The 19,318-nt window shown below is 48.5% G+C and overlaps 1 protein-coding gene across 1 annotated transcript in view; it reads left to right on the top strand.

Moving 5' to 3' along the window:
* The first annotated feature begins 3,358 nt into the window (after window positions 1-3,358).
* LOC119970671 overlaps window positions 3,359-19,318 on the top strand; it is a 68,637-nt gene continuing 52,677 nt past the window's right edge. The window contains exon 1 of the mRNA XM_038805660.1: window positions 3,359-3,653. Within this exon, the coding sequence (XP_038661588.1) occupies window positions 3,359-3,653 (295 nt within the window). The remainder of the gene's footprint in view (window positions 3,654-19,318) is intronic.

Here is a 19,318-nt window from a genome sequence, read left to right as displayed (position 1 = left end):
GTGGCTGAATAACGATGGAGATAGCATGCTGGGAGTTTTGTTTTCTTTTGCTTATTGTCACGGGTGTCGAGGTGCAGTGAAAAGTATTTTTTCTACGAGCAGCTCAACAGATCATTAAGTACATGAAAAGAAAAGGAAATAAAATAACTCTTGTACGATTTGCAGTCGGCCTGTTTATGCACTAAAAAGATAAATAAACCATTTAATTTAATGTAATGGCTGCAAGAACACATGTCTGATATCTATCTGGAAATATGTGGCAGATAGCAGTCCTATCCCCCACTTTCCCCTTCCAGACAGCTGTGGGGGGGGGGGGGGTTGTGCTGTCCCACCTGAATCTGGAAATTGTGGGTTCAAGACCCATGCCAGAAAAATGAGCAATGGACCTTGGCTGATGTTCCCAATGCAGCACTGCGTGAGTCCTGCACCATCAGAGGTACCATTACTCAGGTGACACATTCAACCAAGGTCCCATCCGCTCTCTCAGGTAGACGCAAAAGATCCCATGCCATTATTTTTAAGAAGAGCACGGGGAGTTCATCTCGGTTCGCTGACGAACCCCTCGACCAACATTATCAAAGCAAATGGTATTGCGATGTTATTGCACGTGGAGGTTTGGCGTGTGCACATTGGCTGCTGCATTACCTCCATTCCAACAGTGCTGACCCTTCGTAGCTACGTCATTGCCTGTAAAGCGCCTTGCGATGTCTTTAGGTTGTCAAAGAATAAAAATGTACCCCTTTCGTTCTTTCGACCCGACATTAATCTCCATCAGCAGCCCATGACCCTCCCGCCAGAGAAAAATGAACACGGATCAGGAGTACAATGGTGTTGAAAACAAACAATAAAAAAAAACAGGAGTGCTATCAATAATGAGAAAAAATAAAAGATCTGCCAGAACCAGCAGAAGCCAATATGCCTCATAAACCTCACTCGATGACCTCTGACCATCACTTAAACAGCAATCTTTATCATGGGATTCTTCCAGGGATCCTATGATTGATTGACAGCAGAATTTCATATACATTTTCTGGACTACCCATAAACACGCAATTTCTAAACTCATTCTTTTGCAACATGTGATTTGTCACAAAGCATCTCAGCAGTCTCAGAAGCGCAATATTTCAGAACCCGCTGTTATATTCAAGAAAGCCAGAAGGATAATGCTAGAGCCAATCTCTTCTCTGCCTGACATTTATTTGCAGAGTGAAATGTCACAAACATACGCTTCCTAACTCAACCATAGCCCAGTTTCAATTGATGCCCTCCACTCGCCATACAAAACTAGCAGCTGAAATGGAGCAAAACATGTGACGACAGATGCTCTGCACTTTCCTATGACATCTATGTATTAATTCTACCATTAAGTGGAGGTTTCAGGGCCTTCTTATGTTCTGTATTGCATTCTGTAATAAAACAGCGTAACATTGTGGAATGATCAGCAGAAATCAGCGAAGTGAAAGATATATAGGGGAACACTTGCCACCGCATGGCGTCCAAAAGTAGTTTGTGCCATGCACCAGATACAATGCGATATTCCTGGCCCGTGACCCCGGACACAGTCTTGCTCATGCCCTTGCTGGGCATGAACAGATGTCCATATTTAAATGAGCAATTGAACTCACTTAAATAAGTATTTCTGGGTTTCAGACGAAGTCTCCCAGCTCCCGGGATTCACTGTCCACGATAGCGCAGTGTGAGGCAGGCGGGAATCACTACGGGTCACCATCAACGGAGACCAGGTGTGATGACTACGCCTGGGGGCTCCGTGACCATTAGAGGACTGGGTGGATGAGGACAGGGCACTGCCTGGTTGGCACTGCCAAGGTGCCAAGGGGCACTGCCAGGGAGCCAGGGTACTGGGGCAGTGCCAGGCTGCCAAAGGGCAGTGTCAAGGGGTGGAACCTGAGATGAGGCGTGGCCATGATGGGGGGGGGGGGGGAATTGAGGGGAGGGGCCTGGGGGTCTGAAGAGAGGGATTAAGGGAGGGTCGGGGGGTCTTAAATGGGGGACCCTTCCAGGAGGGCCTTTGCGATCCAATAGCTGTGTGTCAGTCATCACTTTGGGAGCGGGGCACTGGTACCAGCGATAGCGGGGGGGTTGGGGGGGAGCCTGATGCCCGCGGGTTGGGGGAGGGGTTCCCTGACAATGAGTAGGTGTGGGCGTGCTGTAGGGCTGTCTGCAGATTGGGATTCCCTTTAAAAAAGGGCATCCTGATCTCCGAGAAGTCGCTCTTGCCAGAGTCTTCCCAAGGGTGGGTGAATTGTTAACTGATTCATCCCAAACTATCCTGCGGGAATCTGACCGGTTTTTCTTTTCAGGAGAATGTTTTGGGGAGAATTCCACCCATAAGCACCTATTTTAGCAAGTAATACCAGGAAAAGGATAGCTTACTTGATCCTGCCTAGTAGAATAATCTTGGAAGAAGTATATTTCTGGAATTTAACAAATGTGTTGCATCTCTTCCTGCACCTAGCGGTGTGCACGGCAGACCTTCCTCTGTTTTTATATCTAGTTTTTTTTTTCCTGGAATAGGTTGTTGCCAGAGCCTTATAGCTTGAGGGGCGACACTCCACATCAAGCATAGTTGAACAGGAGTCTCTCCCGCTCTTCCCGCCAGCCATTAGCGGGTGTTGGACGCATTTTGCAGGTGGATAAGCAACCTGTTGGTCACGTTATGAACACAGCTTCCTTGGCCATCAAGTCCTGGGATGGAACTTGAACCTGGATCGCCTGGCTCAGAGGATGTTACCCAGATTAGAAATCAGCAGAGCGTACGACTAAACCATTCAGTCCCTTGAGTTTGGTCCACCTTATAATTGCCTTTGTATCCAAAAAAGTTAGGGGGGGGGTTATTAGGTTATTGGGATTAGGCTGGAAGTGAGGGCTTAAGTGGGTCGGTGCAGACTCAATGGGCCAAATGGCCTCCTTCTGCACTGTATTTTCTATGTATCTATGTAATGTGAATCGAGGCGAACTCCATTCACCTGTCTCTGATCTACACCCCTTAACGCCCTTGGTTAACAAAAATCTCCCAATCTCTTATTTAAAACTTACAAGTGACCGAGCATCAGTTGCTTCTTGTAGAAGAGATTTCCAAACCTCCTCCATCGTTTGTCTTTGTGAAGAGTTTCCTCATTTCATTCCCAAAAGGCATAACACTATTTTTTAGCCAATTTCCTCTGGGACCAGACTTCCTAAACAATAAAATGCCGATCCTATCTGATCCACTTCGTATTTTGAAAACTGGGAGGATTAGCCAACCATAGAATCAATGAGAGCAAATACATAGCCCATGATGAGCCTGAAGTCTTTTACTGAATAACTAAAATCTGTAATGCTTAAACGCCCGAACGAAATGATAGTACGGAAGTTGAATATTCCTGAAAAAAAGAGACACAATGCCAATGCTTGTTGCCTTGAACTCAACAGGGCAAATGCAGGAATACCAAATTTAAAACTATCACAACAACTTGTACTGCAGCAGAAGAGGGTGCAAACTGACGAGGTTGGCAAGTTGACTCTAATTGGCCGCTCGGCATTGCCATGGAGAAGACAACAGAGATCCTCACAGCATGAATCGCTTTTCAGCAACCTGAAGCCTCTCCTGAATTGGTTTGGATTACCTCTGGCCCCCAACAGATCCAGCACAGGTAAGTACATGTACAATAATTATTGTTAAATATGGGAAATCCAATGGGTAGTATTATTTTAAGAGAAACAAGATGATCTCTACACAGTGCTGACTGTATGAAATTATGTGCTATGCACCACAGCATATATCTTCCATCAGATAACGAGCAGATTTGAATGTAATCTCTTTCTCTACAGGCTGTTTTGCCGCTCAGTAATGAGTTATTAAAACGAGTCACACTTGGATTCCTCCGGCCTCTGAATGGAATTCGCTGCGTATTACAATTCTGGATTTCTGCAACGGGCAAAACAATCATCGCCTCCGGGTGTTTGTGCACCACAGAGTTTTGTTATCAAGTGAAAACCTTCTGATTGATTTTGGTCTGTGCAGGCTTTATCCCATTGCACTGTGAACCAAGATGTGTTCATCGCAGTTTTCACCAAACACACCCACTGGCAACAAGGGGCGGGATTGTCCGTCCCGCCAGCCCCGCTTTCCGGCACGGGGCACCCCCGTCAGCAGCGGGATTCTCCGTTCCCGCAGCGGGTCAAGCTCTGCAGCTTCTTCAATGCTTGTGCTCTGCACGCGCTCCTGGGAATAACCCCCGCACTTCCAGGGCTGACTCCAGCACTGCCGGGGATGACTCCCGGGATCCCGCCAATGACCTCTTTTGTCGCCGCGTCATCACCTTCTCATGTGACCACTCGGTCGAAAGGTACAATGCCAGTTTTTCACCCAGCCCAACATTACTCTCCACTGACTTCCATGTAAAGTAAAATTAGCTGGGATGAAGTCAGGGTGAATGGAGAAACCCAAGGGGGCTTTGATATCGGGGCATCTGACCCAGTTTGAACAGGAACAGCACTGAGGGTGGAGCCCGAGGCAGTGAGCGAAGCGAGGTTGGGCTGTTAATGCTGCAGCCTATGGACCAGTAATCACAGGCTGGGTGAAGATTGAACGTGGCTCCCAGAGAGGTGGTCCCATCCTCTACAGAATTAGGACACTTTGTGCCTGAAAAGCAAGTGCTGCACAGCCCAAGTTGACAAAATGCTTTGTTTCAATGTGAAGGTACTGTATAAATCCTCCCTCAAACAGGAGGATAAATGTTTATGTGTTGGCACGTGCGGTGGATGATGGGTGGACCAATCAGATAGGGCACGGTGGTTAGCACTGCTGCCTCACAACAACAGGGACCCAGGTTCAATTCCAGCCTCGGGTCACGGTCTGTGTGGAGTTTGCACGTTCTCTCCATGACTTTGTAGGTTTCCTCCGGCTGCTCCAGTTTCCTCCCACAGTCCAAAGATGTGCAGGTGTGGTGGATTGGCCGTGCCAAATTGCCCCTTAGTGTCCAACAGTGTGTCAGTTCGGTGGGGTTACGGGGATAGGTTGGGGTGTTGGGTCGAGGTAGGTTGCTCTCTCAGAGAGTCGGTGCAGACTTGATGGGCCGAATGGCCTCCTTCAGCTCTGTAGGAATTCTATGGTTCTATACCAGTAAGGATCACAAATGCTTTTGATGATTCAACCCCAAAGGCACTCACAGGCAAGCTACCTACATACTCACAGCACTGATTGGCAATTCAGTGAAGAAGAGGACGGGCTATTCCCAAGAACATGATGATTATTTAAAGTGAGCTCACACCTCGTGAACTGGATGTAGCTTTTAACTTGTCACTTATTCTGCCCAAGTAGAGAGAGAGTGAGAGGGAGAGAGAAACAACAAGATGTCCCTCACATCGAAGCCTATAAGTAATGACTCGTACAGTTCCTAAACTAAAAAGTATCTTCAAAACCACACAGTGGCAGAATATAAAACAGGATAGAGGAGGAGGAGAAGAATGTTGCAGGGAAGGAGGAGGTAGAAAAGAACTTGGATAGGACAAAGTGAGATGGAGGTGCTGAAAAGTTTTAAAGAATGCAAAATTGGAAATCAAATCTTCTGGTTGGGATATACCCTAAGGGTGAAAATTGTGGGCTCTCTGGTCATAATTTTCCAATGCCCCGTAGATATGGCAAGCGATCACTAGGAGGGCAGAGGAAATGCTACAAGGACACTTTGAAAGCCTTCCTAAACAAAATGCGACATTCCCACCGACACGGAATTGCTTTGCACAAACTGGAGAAAAAGCATTCACAAACGCGCCAATCACCTCGAGCGCCGCAGGGCGGAGCACGCGGAGGCCAAGCGTAAATAGCGGAAAGAGAGTGCTGAATACAGAGCATCCCACCCGCCCACCTCATCAAACACCACCTGCCAAAACCCGTGGCAGAGTCACCGGATCCAGGATCGGACTATTCAGCTACCGGAGAACACACCTCCCCGGAGTGGAAGCAAGTCATCCTCGACCCTGAGGGACGGCTGGAGAAGAGAGAGAGAAGAGGTGCCAGAGCACAGGAGGATTGTGAGCATAATGGCTTGAGTGCTCTGCCTGTAGGCAGGCCTGGCGCACAGCACCACAAACTCTATCAGGAGTAGTTGCAAGGAGTACGCATGACACTACTTCACAGCTAAAAAGAGTTTTGGTGGATGTCTACTTATCATCCACCATAACTCCTTTTAGCTGTGAAGCATTGTCATGCATACTCCTTGCAACTACTCCTGATAGAGTTTGTGGTGCTGTGCGACAGGCCTGCCTATCGGAATAGAGGGAGACAGACACCAGCGTACTACAGGGTTCTTTCTGATATAAATTTGCACCACTTGGGCTTGGTGAGGGCAGGGCAAAATTTTAGACGTCACAGACTTGGAAATATAGTCAGCCAGCCACGCGGGCAGACAGGGGCTGGTGAAAAGGGGCAAAAACACAGCAGATAAATCTAACGCAGATCAAAATTGTACAAGAACTGAGAGGCCGTACCTGTCACAGAAAGATTGGAATGCCTGACATCTTTTGCTGGGGAACGGAGAACACAGCCGGGGTGGCCTAATAGAGGTCTTCAAGATAATGAATGGCTTTGGTATAGAGTGGATGTGGAGAGGATGTTTTTGTTGGCAGGCGACACCAGAACGAGGGATTATCATAGAATTTACAGCGCAGAAGGGGGCCATTCGACCCATCGAGTCTGCACCGGCTCTTGGAAAGAGCAGCCTACCCAAGGTCAACACCTCCACCCTATCCCCTGTAATGGACAATTTTAATACTTAATATTGAATAACTGCTTAATAGTGTGATTACCTAAAGCTGCAGGCGTTTGTGTGTGAGTGCAAGGTTAGAGAGATAGAGAGAAAAACTGATATTCCAGCTGTCTGAAGGTCGAGAAAGTAAAGTTAGGAGAAAAACAACTCCTTATATGGAATGGAGATTTACTTGTATCTTTTGAATGAATAAAGACTGTAGCTTGCTGCGCTCGGCTCGCTTTCCTCGCTCTCCTGTAGAGAGAGGAGGGTGTCCTCTGCAGAACTAAGAAATAAACTAAACTTGCTCTTATTCATGACTGATTGTTTCTGAGTTTTCCTTTTCCCACCACACTCCATAACCCAGTAATCCCACCCAACACTAAGGGCAATTCTGGACACTAAGGGCAATTTAGCATGGCCAATCCACCTAACCTGCACATCATTGGATTGTGGGAGGAAACCGGAGCACCCGGAGGAAACCCACGCACACACGGGGAGGATGTGAAGACTCCGCACAGATAGTGACCCAAGCCGGAATTGAACCTGGCACCCTGGAGCTGTGAAGCAATTGTGCTATCCACAATGCTACCGTGTGGCCCGAAATCATAATCATAAATATAAACTAAGAAATCTAATTCCGCTGACAGAATGATCCTCTGAAGCCAGAGAGTTTTGAGACTGTGGAACTCCCTGACACAGAGTGCAGTTGAGTTGAATGGCATAGATGCACATAAGGAAAAGCAAAACAGAAGGATGTGCTGGTTATTTGAAGGGGGTACGAGGAGACTCATGGAGGATAAACACTGGCAAAGCCCAACAGGGGTCAAATAACTGACCCTATGCTTCTGTGTTAAAAAAAAACCTCAAGAGAAAGTCCTAGTCTGTTCGATTAACAACCATCAATCAACCTGCCTGTTTATTCTCCATGCTCCAGCATATGCTCGGGCAACAGTGACAAGAATTAAGAGCTATTTCTTGTCTTCTGTAATCGAGAACATTCTTTCCAGCTGATAAGCCTGGACAAGTTGAAAGTTCTTTGTACTTTCCTTTTCAAGACGTCTGCTTCTCCAACAGTAGAAAAATCTACGCTTGCTAAAGAATTAAGAATGTTACCTGCATACAGATTTACATTTTCAAAAAGGTCTCATCCTTTATTGATGTTGAAATACATATTTAAACACGGCATTGGTATGAAGGAACATTTTGACTGCACTAATACAACGGTGGTTCAGATTCTCTTCCTGATTCACCTTTTTTCCCCCGGACTAGCATTCTTTCTGTAGCTATTTTGCTTTGCTCTATGGTTGAGAACAAACGTTCAACCTTGAAGGTTTCAAGTTATCACAAACCAAAGGTGTGAGTCAGACAATCTGTCTAATTCGACTCGACAATTCTATTTCGATACCTTTTCGCAAATCATGAACAGTACTAATAAAAATGCAAACAAAACAATTGGGTTTTTTTTAAATATTCAATGCATTCTTTATTTTTTGTTCTTTGAAGGTCTGGAATCATAAGAATCAATTAGCATCACTGCCAAAACTTCTATCAGGATTGGAAGTAAATAGTCTGATAGAAAAACAGAAAGGGTGCGATTCATCAGACAGAAGTTGAAGACCGCTTTGGGGTTCGTATAGAGGGGTGATGCTCGGGGCCACAGCTCCGAGATGTACTCAACTGTTCCATGGCACTTGCTGGGTTTTTTTGGCCTTGGAGGCCCTGGGAGGGTCTCGCCGAAGAAGACCCCAGCCAGGTGCCGTTTAGCACTGATCACCACAAACGGGGACTAGGCAAAACACCCTTGGGGAGGGGGGGGGTCTCCCAGACAATTGAAGGCCCCCCTGTAGGTTGGCCTCCGGGCAGAGTGGCAGCCTGGCACTGTGCATGCCACCCGAGCACCTTAGCACTGCTAACCTCGCACCCTGGCAGTGCCACCTGGGTGCCAGCCTGGTACCGCCAGAGGGCCCAGGTGGCACTGCTAGGGTCCAAGGTTGGCAGTGCCAAGGTGCCAGGCTGGCATTTTTACCATGCTGGTGATCAGGTGTGGGGTGCCGTGCCCGTTTGGGGTCGGGTGCCTGGGGTGCCCCCGAGGACCCCAATTATGTGAGTTGGAACATTGCGGGGGTGAGGGGGGGGGGGGGGGGGGGGTCCAGGGTTGTGTTGGGGGGCTGGGGCACCATATAACGGTGTCCGATCTCTTCCTGTACTGAGGGGCTTTGCTCTTTTAATGCTGATTTTTTTTTCAGAAGCGTTATAAATTTGGTTCAAACGGAAGAGTTTTAAGTTGCAGGTGGCACATATTGTTGAATGTAACACCAGCAGGTGACGACACCTTCAGTTCCGCATGCTTCCAATAAGAAGGGACAATTAGGGCAGCACGGTGGCCAAGTGGTTAGCACAACCGCCTCACAGCGCTGAGGTCCCAGGTTCGATCCCGGCTCTGGGTCACTGTCTGTGTGGAGTTTGCACATTCTCCCCGTGTCTGCGTGGGTTTCGCCCCCACAACCCAAAAATGTGCAGAGTAGGTGGATTGGCCACGCTAAATTGCCCCTTAATTGGAAAAAATAATTGGGTAATCTAAATTTATAAAAAAAAAGAAAAAAAAAAAAAAAAAGAAGGGACAATTGCAGTCTTTGAAACAAAGCAGCTACCTTAATGTATATAATTGTGCGCAGGATGACCTACACACTTTCTAAAAATAAATTTAGAGTACCCAATTCATTTTTTCCAATTAAGGGGCAATTTAGAGTGGCCAATCCACCTACCCTGCACATCTTTGGGTTGTGGGGGCGAAACCCACGCAAACACTGGGAGAATGTGCAAACTTCACACGGACAGTGACCCAGAGCTGGGATCGAACCTGGTACCTCGGCGCCGTGAGGCACCAGGGCTAACCCACTGCGCCACCGTGCTGCCCTACACACTTTGAATCTCAAATTCTGCAGCACACCGATGCAAATCCAATCACGCAGCAGTGAAATAAATTGCTGTGCAATGAACTGTTCAGCTCACCACCACAGCCTTGACTGCTCAAATCTCTACACTTCCCACATTCTCACAGAGACCACCCTTCAAAGAACTTTCATCGTCCGTGACCCACCGCCAAGCATCCTGAGGTCATGAAAATGCAAGTGTCTTTGTACTTGTTGCACATCCCTCGATACGTTGTTTATTAATACAGAACCAATTCTCTTTTAGATGCTGTTTATGTTGCTGCGCCATGGTAACCCACGATCAAGCATTCCCTCTGTTCGCAATAGTAATATTTTAACGTTGAGTAAATTCCAACCTCTCTCCTCATGTCTCCAGTGACAATCCATAGTCTGTGTTCTCGCGACAGATTCACCAACCCGTGAAATCTTTCATATTTCAAAGTTCTCAACAAGTATCTCATGAGTTTGAAAACTTATAGCCCAGCCCTAACAGCACTGTGGGTGTACCTACACCACACAGAGTGCAGCGTTTCAGGAAGTCAGATCACCACCACCTTCGCAAGGGCACCTGGGAATGGACAGTAAATGCTGGGGCCATAATCAGTGACGGACATATCCCGTTAATGAATGCATTTTTAAAAAATAATCTCTCCTATCTAGTCTATTCCAGTGAAAAGACGGGGGGTCCCCTTCCACTGGAGAACATTTGCTCCTCTGAGCTCCACAGGGTTTTTTATTTCCCAATTTTTTTTCCCCAACCTATATTTAAGTTGGCAGGCAGGACGGCCCATTGGCTAGCACTGCTGCCTCAAGGTGCCCAGGTCCTGGGTTCGATCCGGGCCCCGGGTCACTGTCCGTGTGGAGTTTGCACATAGTCCCCGTGTCTGTGTGGGTCTCACCCCCACAAGCCAAAAAGATGTGCAGGGTAGTGCAGCCACCTGGGGTGGCCACTGCCCAACACAAAATGGAAGATTGCAAGGAATGCAGGGAAAATGGACATGTTGTAAAGCAAGCAGCTTGCAAAGCGCTTGTGTATTGGGACTGCTGCAGAAACCAGACAGCACTGTGAAAAGAAACCAGTTAACATACTAATGAGGCGATACTGGGTGATCCCCAGATACAATGGAAACAAGTTAAACACAGATCGATACATTGAATGGATGGCCAGACCTTTCGGCGCCAGAGAAGCCCAAAACAATAAGTCCCAAGAACCACCCCAGTGACCGAGGAACTGCCCCATTATTGGGGGATTCAAACATAATCGATTGGGAAGAGACCCAATCGATTCCAAGCAGGTAAGGGAGTCCGCCCAAAGGGGCGCGGATCCCCTGGGACCTATAAAAGACAGGTCCCACACATGGTTCAGTCTTCTGATCCAGCCCTCCAGCCCTTCTCTCTCTTTGACCAACACTCCTCCGTGGACCAGCACCTCGACCAGCTTTTGCCAAGAAGATCTTGAACGAGAGAGAGGAGAGGGTTTGGACAGCAGCCGCCAACAAGTAAGTGTCTCACAACGATCGCTACCAGGGATAGGCACTCCTGACCCCTTTTAACTTATACCAACCTGAAGTCTGCAGACCAGAGCAGAGCAAGAGGCCTTGTTCCCTGACCCGGCAGTTCCTTCGAGATAAGTATTAGTTTATTTAGCGGTAGGAATAGTTTAATCCTTTTAGCGTGTGCATGGGTAGTTATTATAATTGTATTATAATAAACTCAGTTGTTTGGACTTACTAATTGGTGTATGGTTTTATTGCTTTGAACTTCACCTTGAAGCTTGTGGCGGCGTCTTAACTACACCTGGCGACTCCAGAGCTAAGTAAAGAAACAGAGCCAAATTGAGTGTTAAGCACACTCACCCAGAACGACCAACAGTAGGTGGATTGGCCACGCTAAATCGCCCCTTAATTGAAAAATAAAAGTTGGCAGGCGCAGAAGCTGCTGGTGAACTCCGACTGGAGTGGGTCTAAAGCCTTCGCCTGCTCATCATCCATTATTTTCTTAATGGTTTTTTGCAACAGATACTGTGGTGTTCATTAAATTCAGGATGCTTGGCGTAGTGTTCACATAGGCCACAAAATAGCTTTAACTTGAACAAAGCTATAAATGTATTCACGCTGCTAATTTGGATTCAACACGTACTCCTAAATAATATACAGTTGATAATTAACACATAATCTACACTCACCCACAACTAAGCTCTACACTATAATAAAATATGATCTGCTGTGACTCACACTATATTTACTTCAGTCTGTCTCGAGCGAACCACATCACTTCTCTCCCCCCCCCCCCCTATAAAGGCTCAGCATCAATGCCTTATATCCTTGTAGCTGTAGCTGCATCGAGTGGCTGATCTAGCCATTTCATTAACCCTTGCTGTTCTTACATTTCTGATAATACCACAGGTACTAGTTCCCCTATATTTGCAAATTCGGAGTCCGATGTCTGTTTCAGGCTTCCAGACAGAATGCATATTCCAAACGGCCCAAAGGTTTGGCAGTGCCTCTGGTTTAATTGTCCCAGCATCAAGGACCAATTGCATAGGTCACACTCGCTGAACCAGGGCTGACCTGCTGAGGTGGCAGTCAAGGTAATGAAGTTGTTTGAACGGAAACCATCTGAAGATTAGTCTTGAAGATTTCAAGTGGCGGGGACTATAAGTATTTCCTTTGGCCACTTGTTCCATTGTGGGCATGTCCTTGGTGCACACCATGGCAGGCATGTGGTTGCTCCCAAAAGATAATAATTTCCACTCTGTAGGCCCCTTGCGAGCAGCATTATACAACAGAACACAGCCTTCAGTGTCACCACTTATTATCGGTTCCCTGCTAAATTGTCAAGATTGTGCTTCATTTTCCACTAATTAAAAGGCGATCACTGCTGTCTCACAGCGCCAGGGACCCGGGTTCTATTCCGGCCTTGGGTCACTGGTCTGTGCGGAGTCTGCACGTTCTCCCCGTGTCTGCGTGGGTTTCCTCCGGGCGCTCCGGTTTCCTCCCACAGTCCAAAGCTGTTCACGTTAGGGTGGGGTTATGAGGTTACACTGGGAATACCCAGCAGGCCACAGGGCATCTGCGGTGACAGAAACGGAGTGAACCTTCCATGGCGATGGCCTCATGTTAGAACTGGGTTCAGGGAATGCTGAATATTATCAACCTCTGAGCCAGGGTGCTGTCGAAACTGGAATCCAAAGCTGGAATAAGTCGGAGGAGGAGACAGCTTGCTGAGGAAAAGGGAGATGGCTGTGAAAATGAGTCTAAATAGACAACTAATCAAACATAGAATCCATGCAGTGCAGAAGGAGGTGGTTCAGCCCATCGAGTCTACACCATCCCCACCAAGAGCACCCAATCTAGCCCCTCTCCCCCACCCTACCCTCGTAACACCACCTAATCTGCACACGTTTGGACTGTGGGAGGAAACTGGAGCACCCGGAGGAATCCCACGCAGACAAGGGAAGGAAGAGCAAACTCAATACATGGAGTCACCCAAATCCAGAATTGAACCAGGGTTAACACAGCAGTGTTAACCCCTGTGCCAATGTGCCGCCTAAGGCTCATGCCTGTGCAATTGCTTTTCCCGATACAACCTTTAATCTTCACATGATCGTTTTAGGTGTTTTTTAAAATATAATAAAGTATTTGTTAGGCTTCCATAATATAATGATATAACTGCAGGATAGGGATGGTATTGGAAGGTATCTCATTACCATGTTGTAATTACTCCATGCTGAGCGAGAATAATTGTTGGTGCAGCAAATATTCTCATCTTCTTTGACTAATTTAATGATGGCTAAACAGGGACGCACCTGGGATACGTAAGCTTAGAGAAACATTGTTCATTACTGACATCGCCAAATTAACATAATTGTTTGATGTAACATCTAGTGTTTAACAGGATAAGATTTAAGAAGAGCAACATTCTGGCCACTCGCTGCTATGAACCAGTGCGGAATACTATTGAAGAAGGCGATTGGGATGCCATTGGGACTTGATGGTTTGAGTTATAAGGGGAGGCTGGATAGACTGGGGGCGGTATTCTCCGCCGGCTCCAAAAATCGCAGAGGCCATCGTGAACACGGCCGAGGTACACGACGGCCTCGGGGCCCGCTCCCCGCACCTAATTCACCCCCACCCGGGGGGCCGGGAGCGGGCCCCCGTCATTCCCGGCCGCGACCTCGGCCGCCGGAAATGACGCCCCAACGGCACTTCGCGGATGACATCAACGCGCAGATGACGCGAACCCGCGCATGCGCGGTGCCGTCTTTCTCCACTGCCGCCCAGCAAGACGTGGCGGCTTGATCTTGCCGGGCGGCGGAGGGGAAAGAGTGCGTCCGTTTTGGACGCAGGCCCGATGATCGGTGGGCACCGATCGCGGGCCTGTCCCCTCCGGAGCACAGTTGCGGTGCTCCCGTCCCAATCGGGCCCCTGGATGCCCCAAACGGGCATCCGGCGCCTGTTTCACGAATGCAACGACCAGGTGTGGTTGCTGCCGTGGTGAAACGGGCGTGAAGGGCCGGCCACTCGGCCCATCGGGCTCGGAGAATCGCCGTTCGTCGTGAAAAACGGCGAGCGACGATTCTTCCGAGAGGAGGGGGCTGAATCGCGGGGGCGCCGGGGGGGGCGTAAAAAATGTCAGGAAGACCTCCCACGATTCTCCCACGCCACATGGGGAGCGGAGAATTCCGCCCTGGGACTTTTTTCCCTGGAGCGTAGTAGGCTCAGGGGTGATCTTTTCGAGGTCTATAAAATAACGAGAGGCATAAATAAGGTAAATAGTCAACATCTTTTCCCAAGGCTAGGAGAGTCTAAAACTACAGGGCATAGGTTTAAGGCAAGAGGGGAGAGATACAAGAGGGTCCAGAGGGGCAATTGTTTTACACAGAGGGTGGTGAGTGTCTGGAACAAGCTGCCGGAGGCAATAGTAGAGGCGGGTACAATTTTCTCTTTTAAAAAGAATTGAGAAAGTTATATGGGAAAGTTGGGTACTGAGGGATATGGGCCAAATGCAGGCAATTGGGAAGAGCTTAGCAGTAAAAACTGGTTAGCATGGACAAATTGGGCCGAAGGGTCTGTTTCCGTGCTGTAAACCTCAATGACTCTATGAGGCGAAAATTGACGATCCTGCTGGAAATATTAGCACTTCCAGATAGCTATCGGGAAGAAGGGAACCAATGGTGAAATTTGAGCAAGTGAAGAACACATTCCCGACAGAAAACAAAAAGGTGGAAAATACTGGAATGGTCTGTCCCGCTCGGAATTCTCCTTTGGCCACTAGCCGAAGGTGAGTTTACTTTAGATGCAAATTTTAACGACGGCATTACTGTGGAGCCAGCGGGGGTAAGGCTGCTGAATTCCACAGTCACCTTAATCATTGTTTCCCCACCCACCACAAGCCCCCGATCGTTCCCCTCCCTCAAATACCAACCTCCCTTCCGGGACTGACCCGCGCAGCCTTTGAGCCTGAAAACAAACTCTGCCAAATTCATATTAAATTCAATATTGAATAAGTGGACATCCACTTCCCTCCCTCTGTAGCAAGTACATCCTTCACCCTTCATTCAGGAAAGGGACTAAACCTGTACGTAATATTGCAAGTATAGTCTAACCAAGGTTCTATACAATTAAAGCAAGACAATTGTCTTTAATCCTATATTTAAATCCTCTTAAGGCAAAGGCCAACATATTGGGTGGGATTCTCCGACCCTCCGCCGGGTTGGAGAATCTCCGGGGCGGGTGGGGGTGGGGGGGTTGGGGGGAGGGGGGGGGGGGGGGGGGCGCCGCTCCAACGCCGGCTGCCGATTTCTCCGGCGGCGGTTTTCAGGCAGGGGCGGGGATCGTGCCGTGCCAGTCGGGGTTCGTTGGCAGCGGCCCCCCGGCAATTCTCCGGTCCCCGATGGGCCGAGCGGCCACCCGTTTTAGGCCAGTCCTGCTAGCGTGAAATGGACATGGTCCATCCCGGCAGAATCTGGCTTGGAGGGTGGTTAGCGGGGTCATCGGATAGGCGTGGGGGGGATCTGGCCCCGAGGAATGCCCCCATGGTGGTCTGGTCCGCGATTGGGGCACACCGATCTGCGGGCAGGCCTGTGCCGTGGGGGCAGCCTTACAGAGGCCGGCGCGGAGAAGAAACCCCCTGCACATGCGCCAACTCGCACTGGCCAGAGAATTCGGCCATTGTTTGTCTTCCTAATTGTTTGCTGCAGCTGCAAGCTAACTTTCAATGCGTCCTGGACAGGAACATCTAGGTCCCTTTGCACTTCAACAGTTCTCAATATCTCACTATTTAAGAAATACTCGGCATCTCTATTCTCCTACCAAAGTGGATAACCTCACAGTCATTAACATCATTGTCCATTTGCCATATTCTTGCCCACTCACCAAGCCTGTCCAAATCCCCTTGAAAGTTCTTTCTGACATTTTTTAAAAAAGAATCATTTTACGGGATGTGGGCGTCGCTGGTTAAGTTGACATTTACTGCCCATCGCTAGTTGCCTTTCAGAAAGTGGTGGTGAGTTGCCTTCTTGAACCGCTGCAGTCCCTGAGGTGTAGGTACACCCACTGTGCTGTTAGGGAGGGAGTTTCAGGAATTTGACCCAGTGACAGTGGGGGAACGGCGATATATTTCCAAGTCGGGGTGGTGTGTGACTTGATGGGGAACCTCCAAGTGGTGGGGTTCCCAGGTATCTGCTGCTCTTGAACTTCTAGATGGTAGTGGTCATGGGTTTGGAAGATGCTGCCTAAGGAACCTTAGTGAGTCCCTCCAGTGCATCTTGTTGATGGTACACAGGGCTGCCACTGTTCGTCGGTGGTGGAGGGCTTGAATGTTTGTGGAAGGAGGAGCAATCAAGCGGGTTACTTTGTCCTGGATGGTGTTGAGTTTCTTGCATGTTGTTGGAGCTGCACTCATCCAGGTACGTGGAGAGTATTCCATTACACTGATGACTTATGCTTTGTAGATGGTGGACAGGCTTTGGGGGGTCAGGAGGTGAGTTATTCACTGTAGGATTTCTCGCCTTTGACCTGCTCTGGTAGCCACAGTATAAATATGGCTAGTCCAGTTCAGTTTCTGATCAATGGTAACCCCCAGGATGTTGATTGTGGGGGATTTAGCGATGATAATGTAATTGAATGTCAGAGGAGGATGGTTTGATCCTCTCTTGTTGGAGATGGTCATTGCCTAGTACTTGTGTGGCGCGAATATAACTTGCCACTTGTCAGCCCAAGCCTGGATATTGTTCAGGTCTTGATGCATTTGGACAGGGGCTGCTTCATTATCTGAGGAGTCGCCAATGGTGCTGAACATTGTTCAGTCATCCGCGAACATCCCGACTTCTGATCTTCTGATGGAAGGAAGGTCTGTGATGAAGCAGATGAAGATGGTTGGGCCTAGGACACTTCCCTGAGGAACTCCTGCAGTGATGTCCTGGAGCTGAAATGATTGACCGCCAAACACCACAGCCATTTTCCTTTGTGCCACGAATCCTATGAATTCAACCAGCGGAGAGTTTCCCCCCTGATTCTCATTGACTCCAGTTTAGCCATGACGCCATATTTGGTCAAATGCTGCCTTGATGTCAAGGGCAGTGACCCACACTTCACCTCTAGCATTCATCTCTTTTGTGCTCATGTTTGAACCAAGGCTGTAATGATGTCATGAGCTGAGTGACCCTGGCGGAACAGAAACTGAGCCTGACAGGTTATTGCTGAGTAAGTGCTGCTTGATAACACTGTTGATGACTCCTTCATCACTTTACTGATGATGGAGAGTGGACTGATAGGGTGGTAATTGGCTAGGTTTCATTTGTCTTGTTTCTTGTGTATAGGACACAAGAATGTTCCATTTTGCTGGGTACATGCTAGTACTGTAGTTGTAGTTGGGTGGCATGATGGCACAGCGGTTAGCACTGCTGCGATACAGTGTCAGGGACCCGGGTTCAATTCCGGCCTTGGGTGACTGTCTGTGTTGCGTTTGCACTTTCTACCCGTGTCTTTTTTTAAATAAAAATTAAATTAAATTCAGAGTACCCAATTCCTTTTTATCCAATTAAGGGGCAGCATGGCCAATCCACCTACCCTGCACATCTTTGGGTTGTGAGGGTGAAACCCACGCAAACACGGGGAGAATGTGCAAACTCCACACGGACAGTGGCCCAGGGCTGGGATCGAACTTCTCCCCGTGTCTGCATGGGTTTCCTCCCACAGTTCGAAGAGGTGCAGGTTAGGTGGATTGACCATGCTAAATTCCTTAGTGTGCAAAGGTTTGGGATTTGGGTTTTGGGATTGCAGAGGGGGGGAGGGGGGCGGGCCTTGGTAAAGTGCTCTTTCGGAGGGTAGGTGCAGACCAGATGGGCTGAATGGTCTCCTTCAGCTCTGTAGGATTTCCATGAGTCTCTGATTCTGTACTGGAGCAGCTTGACTCGGGGTGTCGCAGGTTCTAGAGGACAAGTCTTCAGTACAATCGCCGGAATATTGTCGGGGTGCGAAGCTATTTTTTAATATCCAGTGCCTTCAGCCATTTACAGATATCACATGGAGTGAATCGTATGAGCTGAAGACTGACATCGGTGAAGCTGGTGACCTCCGGAGGAGACCAGATGAATCATCCGCTCTGCACTTCTGGCTGAAGATTGTTGCGAATGCTTCAGCCTTATCCTCTGCCGAGATGTGCTGGGCTCCTCCATCATGGAGGATGGTGATATTTGTGCAGCCTCCTCCTTCAGTGAGTTGTTTAATTGTTCATCGCCATTCATGGTTGGATGTGGCAAAACTGCAGAGTTTAGATCTAATGTGTTCCTTGTGGAATCGCTTAGCCCTGTCTATTACTTGCTGCTTATGCTGTTTGGCGCACAAGTAGTCATGTGTTGTCACCTCACCAGGTTGATAGCTCATTTTTCTGTATGTCTGGCTGCTCCTAGCATGCTCTCCTGCACTCTTCATTGAACCAGAGGTGATCCTCTGGCTTGGTGGTGATGGTAGAGTGGGGGCTATGCCGGGCTGTGAGGTTGCAGATTGTGCTTGAGTACAATTCTGCTGCTGCTGATGGCCCACAGCGCCTCATGGGTGCCCAGTCTTGAGTTGCTCGATCTGTTTGAAGCCTATCCCATTTAGCTCGGTGGTAGTGCCACACAACACGATGGAGGATGTCCTCAATGTGAAGTTGGGACTTTGTCTCCACAGTGGTCGCTTCTACCGATACTGTCATGGACAGATGCATCTGCAGCAGGCAGGTTGGTGAGGATGGGGTCAAGTATGTTTTTCCCTCTTGTTGATCCCTCACCACCTGCTGCAGTCCCAGTCTAGCAGCGATGTCCTTTAGGACCCGGCCAGCTCAGTCTGTGGTGGTACTACCGAGCCACTCTTGGTGATGGACATTGAAGTCCCCTCACCCAGAATATACTCTGCTTCCTTGCCACCCTCATTGTTCCCTCCCAGTGGTGTTCAACATGGAGGAGTACTGATTCATCAGCTGATGGTAACCGGTATGTGGTAATCAGCAGAAGGTTTTCTTGCCCAGCTTTAACCTGAAGCTATGAGACTTCATGGGGTCCAGAGTCGATGTTGAGGGCTCCCAGAACAACTCCCTCCCTACTGTATACAACTGTGCCGCCACCTCTGCTGGGTCTGTCCTGCTGGTGAG

This window comes from Scyliorhinus canicula, chromosome 8 (assembly GCF_902713615.1).
Source record: "Scyliorhinus canicula chromosome 8, sScyCan1.1, whole genome shotgun sequence".
Classification (NCBI taxonomy): Eukaryota; Metazoa; Chordata; class Chondrichthyes; order Carcharhiniformes; family Scyliorhinidae; genus Scyliorhinus; species Scyliorhinus canicula.
This window is presented reverse-complemented; position numbering and strand designations above follow the sequence as displayed.